A 12,399-nucleotide genomic window follows, 5' to 3' on the forward strand; every position below is an offset into this window, starting at 1 on the left:
ATAGTGCCCCCAGAAGTGGTCCCTCAATGCAGTGCCCCCAGTGGTAGACCCCCCTATGCAGTGCCCAAGTAGCAACCACCCCCTTGTAGTAGTCCCCCCTTTGTAGTTCTCCCCCCCCCTTGTTGTGCCCCCAGTGGAGGTCCCCCCCTATGCAGTCCCCCCCCCCCCCCGTAGACACACATGTAATAAAAATAAAAACAAACACTTACCTGAATCCCCGCTCTCGCTCCAGCCCCGCCATCCACTCCTCGGTCATGACGTCTCTCCTATTACCCACTGCGGGAGCCGGAAAGCTCCAGCCTGGCTCCGGCGGTGGGTGCAGTAGCTAATAAGAGTCTGACAGACTCTCATTGGCTGCTAATCAAAACAAACACACAGCTGCCGGCGGCTGTGTGTTTGTCACTGTGTAGGGCTGACCGAACTCTGGGCCTGATTCAGAGCCGGACGCTCTTTCAGAGCGCTCGCTCTGAATCAGTGCCCTCCCTCTCTTTTTTTAGAGCGGCCTCCTGGCCGCTCGCATAGCTGTGGGTGACAACCCACAGCTATAGCGAGCGGCCAAAATGATGGTCGCGATGGTCAAGACCATTGCGACCATCGGGCTTGCGACGAGACCCTTGTGGTAGGGTCTCGTCTGCCGCAAGCCCTGGAGAGCTTTTGGCTCTATCAGAGCCAAAAGCACTCCCACTGACATCATTTGTGATGTCAGTGGGGCCGGCCCCAGACGGTAGGGGTTCCCATGGGAACGCCTCCGTCTGGGCAGCAACACCCCCGGCACGCCCACCAAAGGGGGCCTGCTGTCACTCAACAGCGACAGCACGCCCCCTTTGTAGCGAGATCCATAGCGACGGCTTGCCTGTAGCTATGCGGGTCTCGCGCAAGCGCACAACGGAGCCGGCTCCCTCGTGCGCATGCGCACTTGGCCAACATCGACCTGAGCGCTCGCAAGCGGGTCTGAATCAGGCCCTCTGTCTGGTCAGTGCTACATGCGTGGTGCATTTGTGTCACAGAGACACAGTCTGCCCGCGACCTGCATGGTGGCGCACCATGCGTAATGGTGGAACTGGCCCTGATGGTGATGAAACATTGGATCCTAAACATTGCAGGGTTGAACATCGAAACCATTTGATCGATGTTTCCGATGAAACATCAAATGATTCCCATCCCTATGGGGATCAGCAGCTGATCGGGGTAACAGTGGCTGTGAGGAGACCCCCCTCTATGTCAAGTCAAGAGAGCTTGAAAAAGTGCTCAGTTTTACTGAACTTACTACAGCACCAAAGAGAGGAGGGGCTGTGCAGGTCACGTGCTACATGCTCATAGTCAAGTTAGGCATCTGGACAGGTACCCATTGCATTGTATAGGGCCGATATCTGTCACCTGGGGAAAGGCAGTAATTTTGCGCCCCCTCCCTTCCCGTACCTGTATTTTGTCCTTGCTCCTTCATAAGGCAGTGCATTAGTCAGACGTCCCTGGTATAGTGACTTACATTATTCCACACACCATAATGCCCATTACATATTATGTCACACACTGTAATGCCTATTACCAAAGTGCCACTTACATATTTGCCCGACACCATTTTATGCCCCACAGTAAGGCTTCTAATTACTTTTAAATTATCTGCTTGTTGTCAGGGGTTTCATGCTTGTTGCCAGGGGTCTCATGCTCTGGGTTTAATGCTCGTTACCAGGGGTTCATGCTCTGGGTTTCGTGCTCATTGCCAGGAGTCTCATGCTCTGAGTTTTATGCTCGTTGCTAGGGATTTCATGCTCCTTTCCAGGGGTTTCATGCTTGTTGTCAGGCGTTTCATGCTCATTGCCAGGAGTCTCATGCTCTGGGTTTCATGCCCATTGTCAGGGGTTTCATGCTTGTTTCCAGGGGTTTCATGCTCAACGCCAGGGGTTTCACACTCGTTGCCAGGGGTTTTACGGGAGAAGATGCAACTTTCTGTATCTTCTTCCGGCACTTCCAGGAACACTATGTGCTATGCATTGGCCTAACAGACACTAGAGGTCTGGTATGACCTCTAGCATCTGTCTCCTCCTAGGCGGCGGCCATTTTTGGAGGGCCGTTTTCAGCAGATTCCATGAGGACGGCTAGTCCGCATGGGATCTGCAGCCCCCAAGCCATGACCGCACAAGCCTCCGTGCCCCTAAGCCACCGTGGGGTCTGCGTCAGCCCTTCAGCACCCACTGAAATCCGGCGCCCGGTGTAAGTGCACCTTTAGCCCCGCTCCCTAGTTGCGGCCCTGGATTGTAATACAGGTCAAGTGAAAGACTGCACAAGTATAGGGACTGATCTTATAGGAAGTGAATTTTCTGCAAAGACTGTAACCATTTCAAGTACAATTTAACACCCGGGTATTCTTATAATGAGCTCCAACGTGCTGATCAGTGATAATAAAAAGACGGAAGTGTGTTGGCGCCCTTTCCACCTGCAGCCTATTCTGTTTTATATAACAGTACCCCTACTGTTTGGAAAGACAATAAATATAAAAAGTAACAAAACATGCTTATCAGTGAAGATTAGGGACACTATTCCTGGGCGCACTAACGAGCAATACGGTAGTTTATTGCCAATCTTTTGAGATCGTAGTGTTTATAGGGAAACGTTATTTTGCACTTGATTTTATATGACACTGTGAAGTATTGTTCATGATCGTAACTGTTTTCTATAGAGCATGCAAAGTAATTAATTATTGAATGTTTACAGTATTGACAGAGAAGTGAATACATATCTGAAGTTAATTGCCCTACCGTATTTGAATTTAATGTATTACTGTATTTGCATATTATATTGCAGAGTGTGATATGAACCAGATTATTGTTAACCGAATATTTTGGTAAGCAGCTTGGGTTTAGCAGCCAGTTCTCAAATTTACAAAACTGCAGTTACCTCTAATTAATAAATCAGCTCTCTGCAGAGCAGACTGTTTGAATGACCCTTTGTCTGGACTGATCATCCTTACCTCTCTGAAAAGTGGAAAGAACCTGGACCAGGTATGAGAATCCAGTTCACCAGGTAAAACAGTTTAGCAGCTGTCATCATCTCATACTACACCTGGGTATAACAAATGGGTGCCTAGTGAGGTAAATTATTTCAATAAGGTAAACTACCCAAGTACTTACTCCTAGTGAAAGGCACAGTTTATTACAGGACACTAGGATGATCAAGGTTGGTATAAGTAATTTTTTCACTCAATCTTCCTCTATGAAATGAGTTTTTGTTTCCTCATAGGTGCTGCTTACAATAAAAATATTGAGTTTGAAACCCATTGTGTATTTATTCTGTGTCTGGGGTTTGGAACCCACAGGGCTATTCTAGAGTGGACATGAGGAAACAGGGGCATATTTGTACAGTCTCCATCGGGACCCTCTCCTCTTTAGCATCCAGCAAATTAGTGAGCACTAGTAGATTCTGACACTGTGCCAGAATCTACTGCGCATGCATACATCTCCGGGGAAATTGAGCAGAGGCAATTTTCCAAGCAATTTGTGCACTGGTGCTGTGGGACTCCAGAGAGCAAGTATTGAAGTAACGAGTGCAAGGTGTGCACTCATGAACTCCACCTTCCGGCTCCTGCAGTGGGTGATGGGAGAGACATCATGACCGAGTAGGGTGGACCAGTACTGGGGGCACTGTATAAGGGGCACTGCATAGGGGGGATCACTACAGGTGGCCTGCATAAGATGGACCACTACTGAGGACACTGCATACTGGGGGTACTGTATAAGGGGCACTACTGGGGGCCTGCATAAGAGGGACCACTACTGGGGGTACTGTATAAGGGGCACCACTGGGGGCCTGCATAAGAGGGTCCACTACTGGGGATACTGTATAAGGGGCACTACTGGGGGCCTGCATAAGATGTACCACTACTGGGTACACTGCATAGGGGGGCTGTATAAGGGGCACTGCATAAAGAGCAATACTGGGGGCACTGTATAAGGAGCACCACTACATTGGGCATGCAAGAGGGGCACTACTACTGGGGGCATTAAGGTGCATATGAAATGGAATGTTCCCAGAGTGATGAGAAGGGGGGAGGGGGTCATGTTGACACGCCCCATTTTTCATTGGCCATGCCCCTTTGCGGCATGTGATCACGCCCACTTTTTGGTGTGTGCGTATTGGGGGGGCTCCATTTTTCATCTTGCCCTGGGCTCCCAATACCGTAGTTACGCCACTGAGCTAAAGTGACAGTTATTAATCTATTTCTGCCATTTCTTACGCTAATTACTAAAAATTGAGACCACAAAAAGTCCCTTCTAAAAACATATACAGTGTTGACATTTTTTATGCATTGTTTTCTGACAATAATAATTAGGACATTTTACTGTTTGAAGAAGACAGACTATAAAAAGGTCTATTTTCTTTAAGAATCACAGCTGAAATAAAATATGGAAGGTTTTATCAAATACATTTTTAAGAACAGTTTCAGATTTGTCCAGTGGGCCTGATTCAGAGCCGGACGCTCTTTGAGAGCGCTCGCTCTGAATCAGGGCGTCCCTTTTTTATTTTAAAGACGGCCTTCTGGCCGCTCGCATAGCTGTGGGTGACCACCCACAGCTTATGCGAGCGGCCAGGTGATGGTCGCGATGGTCAAGACCATCGGGCTTGCGACGAGACCCTTGTGGTAGGGGTCGCGTGGCCGCAAGCCCCAGTGGACTTCCTGCTCTAATAGAGCAGGAAGTCCACCTACTGACATCACGAGTGATGTCAGTAGGGCCACCCACAAACGGCAGGGGTTCCTTCGGGAACGCCTCAGTTTGTGTAGCCACCCCCCTGCCCCACCTACAAAACAGGGCGAGCTGTCGATCAACATCGACAGCCGCCCATTTTGCATTGAGTCCCGGAGCAAGAGAATTTCTCTCTTGGTCCGGTGCTCGCGCATGCGCACGCCGGAGCCGCCTCCGGAGTGCGCATGCGCAGTGGGGGACCATTGACCCGCTTGCGAGCGCTGTGCGTGTACTTGGGCAGGTGTGCAGATTCCGTATATATACACACACATACATACAAGCACACACAACACATGCATATATTTATATACTTACACACACACACATATGTTCACACAGAAAAATACATATATACACCACACATGCATGTGTCACACATACATACATACATACATACACACGTACTTACCTTGCAGCATCTGCACTGCATGTTGTAGATGGGATGGGGACGGGACCCAGCAGGAAGGCACCATGTTATTAAGCTCCGCCGTACTCGCAGCAAAATGGCGCGACACACGGGTCAATCAGAAAAGGGTGGAGCCAAATCACACAATTTTAATGGAAACGTATCATATTGGCCCACCTCCAACCAACAAATCGTGGCATTTTTCCGCAAGGCGGGTGGGGCTTAATAACATGGTGTCTACTCTGGTGCATCTGCTATTGCTGTGTGGGGGCCCCGGGACGACCGGCCATCTCCCCCCCTATAATCCGGCCTTGCTTACAAGTTAGTTTGATTGGTTATTGCTAATATACAAAACATTTGTAAACAGAGCCGTGTGTCTGTGCCGCTGCTCTGTTGGTTGCTTAGTTTAGCCAGCCAGCCTTTGGCCTATGTTGGTGAACAATATTGTGAGCTGTGAAGTGGTCAAAATTGACTGGAAATGAATGGAAATTAATGTTATGGAGGTTAATAATACTGTAGGAACAAAAAAGGCCCAAATTATGAAATTTTAGCTGTTTTTTTTATAAATTTTTAAAGAAAATACAGATCCAAACCCAAAACACCGAAGGGCTGTTTTGCAAAACCAAATCCAGATCCAAAACCAAACCTCGGGGGTCAGCGCAGATTATACTTGCCTACTTTTAAAAAAGCATTTCAGGGAGATTGTGAAAGCAGCACCTATGAGCGCGTGTTACAGTGGGCGTGTACTGATAAATCTGAGAGGAGTGTCCTAAACCTGACTTACATCCAAATGTAAACCAGCCCAAAAGCAGTTAGTAAGATCTGTTTGTTGATAAAACACACTAATACTTCTCAGAAATTCATAGGGATCATTGTGCCTTATAATAACCAATGCAAGGAAATGACACTAATGATCCCATTTGAATGTATATATCTCTTTTTTAATATAACAGCTTCATAATGGATGTAAGGATGAAATGAGGGAGATTGCTAGACTCTTCAGGGAGATTGCTACTATTTCCCCCTGACAATGAGGGAGAGTTGGCAAGTATGGCGCAGATCCCTAATCTAAATACCACCTTAACTGTGCATTTATTCTCTGCATGAGTAGAATGTCATCCAGTCACATGTAACAGTTATTGTTCAAGTCACGAAATAGAGTGGGTACCTTGCCATCGATCCTGACTGTGCTGCCCACAGAGATGCGGCTATTCCTGGGTGGCAGTGTGAATGCTGGTGCTGCTCGTGGGAGTATGGATGTCATACCAGAATGGTCCATGGTCACAGAAACCTTAGATACAAGTTTGACATCTGCCATTACTGTCTGCCAGAAAAGAAGAAAATGGAGATTATTAATGTTCACAAATTATTCAAAACCCTGCTCCAGAAACCTGGATGCTAGACATCTGATACACAAATATTAAAGTAAAATAGTTTACTATTTAGTGGCCAGAAATGTAATCAGTTACTGAGAACAGACATAATTCAAACATCAAAATGTCTATTAATATTGTGATTACAGAAAATATTGTAACAAAGATGTTGTTATAATTGCTGATTATTTCCCAATATATGAATTTATCAATAAGGAACTAATAATAATGCGGAGTGATATGTTAGACATTGGCTATCATTAGATATGTAGACTAGTTGATAGAAATGATCCTATAACACAGTTTACTATAGAAAACCTACTAATTTCACCTGTCACTCAACACATTATAAACTGGATGTGCAGAGAAAATTGATTTAGCAGGTATAGAGTATCCCCAGCGCAATCCTTGTTGTGAACCGAACATCTAGTTTTTAAAACACCTTCAAAAGCTAGAAGTACACCAAGGTGTGCGGAGAGAGGTAGAGAAATCTGAAGACCGTACAAAAGTGTAACCATCACATTAAAGTCTTAGTCGCATGGCATTGCGACTTAGTGCCTGGCGTCTTTTTTCACTAAAAATGCATCTAGCAGTGCCTCAAGGAACCTGGCGCAGCCAAGGGACTTTTCAGTGCATCATAGATGTATAAGGATACATCTGTACAGTAGGTGTAGTAATATTACTTGCACCTATGGACAATGGAGACAGCCATTTTGTTAACCAACATTCGTGAGCATATATCCTATCACTTCAGTAGGAACTACAGACATCAAGGAGCGATGAGGCTCACATGAATCATTTTGTGTAGCAGACAGGTTCCTTTTACCACCACTGCCTTGGGTGGGGATGCAGTACCTGCAGTATAATCAGAGCTCCAGGATGGTTTCTATAGGTGTATCCACAGCAGTGTATGGAGTACCCCCTGTATTGTCAGACTCCTGGATAGCTTCACTCCGATGGGAAAAGTATTTCTCCAGTATAGTGAGAACTCAGGGATGGATTTTGGAGGATAGCCATACTGCAGGGTATGGAGTACCCCCAGTACAAACAGAGCTCAAAACCGCTTCTGGGGGTGCCTCTGCTGCAAAATATGAAATCACCCAGTACAGCAGAGAATGTGCACTCTCATTATAAGTAAGTTGACATTTTGGGAACCCCAATCATATACAGAGCTAAGATCATTTTCTGAAACAATGGCTCTGTTTACTGGTCATGTCTGCTTTAAAATTCATATCCTTTCACTGATATGTACAATCTGCTGCATTTTACAAGCACTGAAGATCAGACTATAATAGCTCGTGATATAATACAGTGTGGTCAGGGCCTGATTCAGACCCGCTCACGAGCGCTGAGCGCTCGCAAGCGGATCGATGTTGGCCAAGTGCGCATTCGCACGAGGGAGCCGGCTCCGTCGTGCGCATGCGCGAGACCCGCATAGCGACGGGCAAGCCGTCGCTATGGGTCTCGCTACAAAGGGGGCGTGCTGTCACTCAACAGCGACAGCACGCCCCCTTTGGTGGGCATGCCGGGGGCGTTGCTGCCCAGACGGAGGCGTTCCCATGGGAACGCCTACCGTCTGGGCCCGGCTCCACTGACATCACAAGTGATGTCAGTGGGAGTGCTTTTGGCTCTGATAGAGCCAAAAGCACTCCAGGGCTTGCGGCAGACGAGACCCTACCACAGGGGTCTCGTCGCAAGCCCGATGGTCGCAATGGTCTTGACCATTGCGACCATCTTTTTGGCCGCTCGCTATAGCTGTGGGTGGTGACCCACAGCTATGCGAGCGGCCAGGAGGCCGCTCTAAAAAAAGAGAGGGAGGGCACTGATTCAGAGCGAGCGCTCTGTCAGAGCGTCCGGCTCTGAATCAGGCCCTCAGTGTCATGATTCAGCCGGTTCCCAGATCATTCAATCTGAAACCACGGACCACAATTAATGGTTACGTTGGCACTCACGGTTAGTCACACAGCTTTAACTGACACCACCAAGGGATTGGAATATGTAGCCCTTAGGTTCTACTTTCACACCGTTAATAATTACCAATGATATCACACATTTATATGTAGCGTGTACCTTACAAATCCCTTGGCTATGAGTCCGTGTAAGAACAGCAAACACCAGGCTAAATTAAAGGAGATTTAATTTTAAAAAAAAGGATTTCCAATGTATATTATTACAAACAATATTACTAAAATGACATACAATTGGCAGAATAGTTTCAGAAATAAAAAGGAATAAATCAGAACAACACACAAAAATGTTAAAGTATGAACTGGCATGAAGTAGATTACAGGTTGAGTCTCCCATATCCAAATATTCTGAAATACGGAATATTTTTAGCATGACTGAGAAAGTGAAATCTTTACTTTCTGATGGTTCAATGTACACAAACTTTGTTTAAAGCACAAAATTCTTAAAATACAGTATAAAATAACCTTCAGGCTGTGTGCATAAGGTGTATATGAAACATTCCGTATATACTAGAGTATAAGTCGACCCGAATATAAGCAGAGGTACCTAATTTTACCCCAAAAAACTGGGAAAACGTATTGACTAGAGTATAAGCCTAGGGTGGGAAATGCAGCAGATGGTAGTGCCCCCAGTAGTAATCCCCCCTGGTAGTGCCCCCAGAAGTAATCCCCCCCGATAGTGCCCCCAGAAGTAATCCCCCCCGATAGTGCCCCCACAAGTAATCCCCCCCTGGTAGTGCCCCCACAAGTAATCCCCCCCTGGTAGTGCCCCCACAAGTAATCCCCCCCTGGTAGTGCCCCCACAAGTAATCCCCCCCTGGTAGTGCCCCCACAAGTAATCCCCCCCTGGTAGTGCCCCCACAAGTAATCCCCCCCTGGTAGTGCCCCCACAAGTAATCCCCCCCTGGTAGTGCCCCCACAAGTAATCCCCCCCTGGTAGTGCCCCCACAAGTAATCCCCCCCTGGTAGTGCCCCCACAAGTAATCCCCCCCTGGTAGTGCCCCCACAAGTAATCCCCCCCTGGTAGTGCCCCCACAAGTAATCCCCCCTGGTAGTGCTCCCAGTAGTCCTAATAAAAATAAAAACAAAACACTTACCTGAAACCCCGCTCCTGGTCCCGACGCTGCTATCAGCTCCTCCAGCCGCTTTGCATTATGGGAGAGACGTCGTCATGACGTCTCTCCCATTACCCACTGCGGGAGCCGGAAGATGCTGATTACAACAAACACACAGCTGCCGGCTCCGGCGGCTGTGTGTTTGTCAGTGTGTACTGCTGACCGAACTCTGTCCGGTCAGCGCTACACACGCGGTGCAGCTGTGTCACAGAGACACAGTCTGCACCGCGGCCCGCATGACTCGAGTATAAGCCGAGGGGGTGCTTTTTCAGCACAAAAAAATGTGCTGAAAAACTCAGCTTATACTCGAGTATATAAGGTACATTGAATTTCATGTTTGTACACAAACTTTTATTGATTCACAAAACTATAAAAAATATTGTATAAAATGACCTGCAGGCTATGTGTTTAAGGTGTATATAAAAACACAAATGCATTCTGTGTGTATATTTGGGTCCCATTCCCAAGATTTTTCAATATAAAATGCAAATATTCCAAAATACGAAATATTCCTATATCCAAAATATCCCCTGGTCCCAAGCATTTTGGATATGGGAGACTCAACCTGTACTTAGAAATTGATGGGACACCTCAACATGTCTGCTACTCCTCTTTATGCTATGGAGGGGTCACTTTAGCCCCCACCTTCTGGTTAGCTCTCTCAGTGCCTAATGTTAATGAATTCTGACTCACACACATTCTATTAGCGGAATGGCACATGGCAGTTTTTCACATTTTTGCAGAGCTATTTGAAGTGTCCATAGCTGTCTGCACAGGAGATAGGATTCAACTAAATCAACATATCACAAATATTGTGTATCTGGACATAAACGGTTATCTGCCAACCTTTTCTAGCCTGTCCAGCTTCAAAGAGCTCAGTGGTCATAAATCTCATTCTACCCATCAGCCCCTCTGCACTAGGGACCCAGGTCAATTACAGGGCATAGTACCAGGCATCCATTTTGATACAGGACCATTATACACAATAAAAACACATAGGGCAATATAATACAGTTGCTTTATACTGTACATACAAAGTTCATGAAATATAATTTCTGTTGATTACTTCTGGGCCTAATGGCTACACTCAGATTTTGCCCTCATTACAATATAGATTCCTGGAGTGCACAGGAGTGACTCTGCATTTGTTGGGCGATAAAAAATTGCACCTTCTCTTAGACAACGTGAGAGAACCCAGGCTGATCTCCAGGCTGACGAAGGGTTGAATCTCTTCTGCAGATGCATATAAGTGCCATGAACAACCCATTAAATATACACCGTAAGACTGAAAAGACTGATCCCTGGATGCACATTTCTGTGTATTTAGCCAGGATTGGAGCCCTGGTAACATTTCAAAATATTTTTCATTTCCCTCAAGAAAAAAAAAAAGATATTTGAGAAGAAATTGATGTGTGGACGTGTGCAGCAAAATCCTGCCAGGCTACAAAATATCATTATATCTATGTAATGTAAGGAGGTGAAAAGGTAGCGGAGCCACTGTAATTTTAAGCAGGAACAGAGTTATTTCAAGATGCACATTTTATTTGTCAACAAAATCAAGAAAAACTAGAATTGCGTTGAAATGTTATAAAAATTTATAAGATCAAAGGTTTTCTGAAGTGTGTTTACATTACTAAAATACAGTTTATGGTACAAGTATAGATCTGCAGCCTCCTACACACATTCCAGGCTCCAGATGATGAGCAGTGAAAAACTGAGGGATTCTGTAGGTTAAAGTGGACCCACAATACCCACAGAACATTAAATAGTAGAACTCAGCAGGAAATGCAGGAACTATTAGTTTTAAATTACAGTCGCACAGCTAGATGTTGCCTAATGATGTTTTACAAAAAGATAACTAAAATAATCTTCAGTAAAAAATATAATAAAAAAAACCTTTTTCATTCTTAAACATTACAATGCATACTTACCGACTTTCTGGCTGCCCGTTCGGCTCCATCGTCAGAGCAGGGGGGGCGTGGCATGGCCATAGGTGGGCGGTGCGGGGGGCATGGTGGCTTGACCATGTCACCATGGCCTCGCCTCCTGCTTTACAGTGCTGATATTATAGTGCGAATCACGTCTTCGGCCCCCATGGACAGCCCACTTTGGCACAGTAAATGGGTGGCCACGGGAGGGGGGAGGAAGTAGCGGGCATCATCAGGGGGGAACGGGGGGGGGGGCGGTTCTGGGAGACTTTCTTACTCTTTTTGGTGGCTGGGAGCTCCACCAGATTTTCGGGAGCCTCTCGGCCATTCCGGTAGAGTAGGCAAGTATGCTACAATGATGACCGCCTTGTTTGTTTATTAAGTACTAGAAAAATTGTGCCATTTAGACAGGTTTAAAGTGGGTTTTCTTCCCAGGAATTATAAAGTTAATAATTTAATAGTGAACGTGATCGTGCAAAAGCATCTCCTCTTATGGTGGATCTCCCATATAGGGCGGGATGTATTGAGTATTGCATTTTGAATACAATATATCCCGCCACTTACCACATGCATAGTGTTGTTTATTATTTATGCAAAGGACAGCTCATCCGATAAGAGTTGTCCATTGCGATATGAGGACTTCTGGGTTTATGACCCGGGAGTCCCACTGCACATGAGCGAGCCGCGGGGGACACTGGGATTTATGCGATAAGAAGCCCATAGGCCTAAATAGCCTTCTCTCATGGTATCTACAACTATAGAGCTCACTAACGGTTAGTAAACAGGAAACCAGTTTTGATATTTAGTTGCTGAGGTATGCTGCCAAATACAATGTATATACATTGATTCCACAAACAGTCCAGTTGCAAGT

At 46.1% G+C, this 12,399-nt stretch overlaps 1 protein-coding gene across 1 annotated transcript in view; it reads right to left on the bottom strand.

Moving 5' to 3' along the window:
- The window catches only part of MYLK (myosin light chain kinase), an 807,913-nt gene that overhangs the window by 674,886 nt on the left and 120,628 nt on the right, over positions 1–12,399 (bottom strand). Inside the window, exon 3 of the mRNA XM_088460742.1 lies at positions 6,314–6,465. Within this exon, the coding sequence (XP_088316868.1) occupies positions 6,314–6,465 (152 nt within the window). The remainder of the gene's footprint in view (positions 1–6,313; positions 6,466–12,399) is intronic.

Source organism: Taudactylus pleione, unplaced genomic scaffold, assembly GCF_031769625.1.
Source record: "Taudactylus pleione unplaced genomic scaffold, aTauple2 ptg000977l, whole genome shotgun sequence".
Taxonomy (NCBI): domain Eukaryota; kingdom Metazoa; phylum Chordata; class Amphibia; order Anura; family Myobatrachidae; genus Taudactylus; species Taudactylus pleione.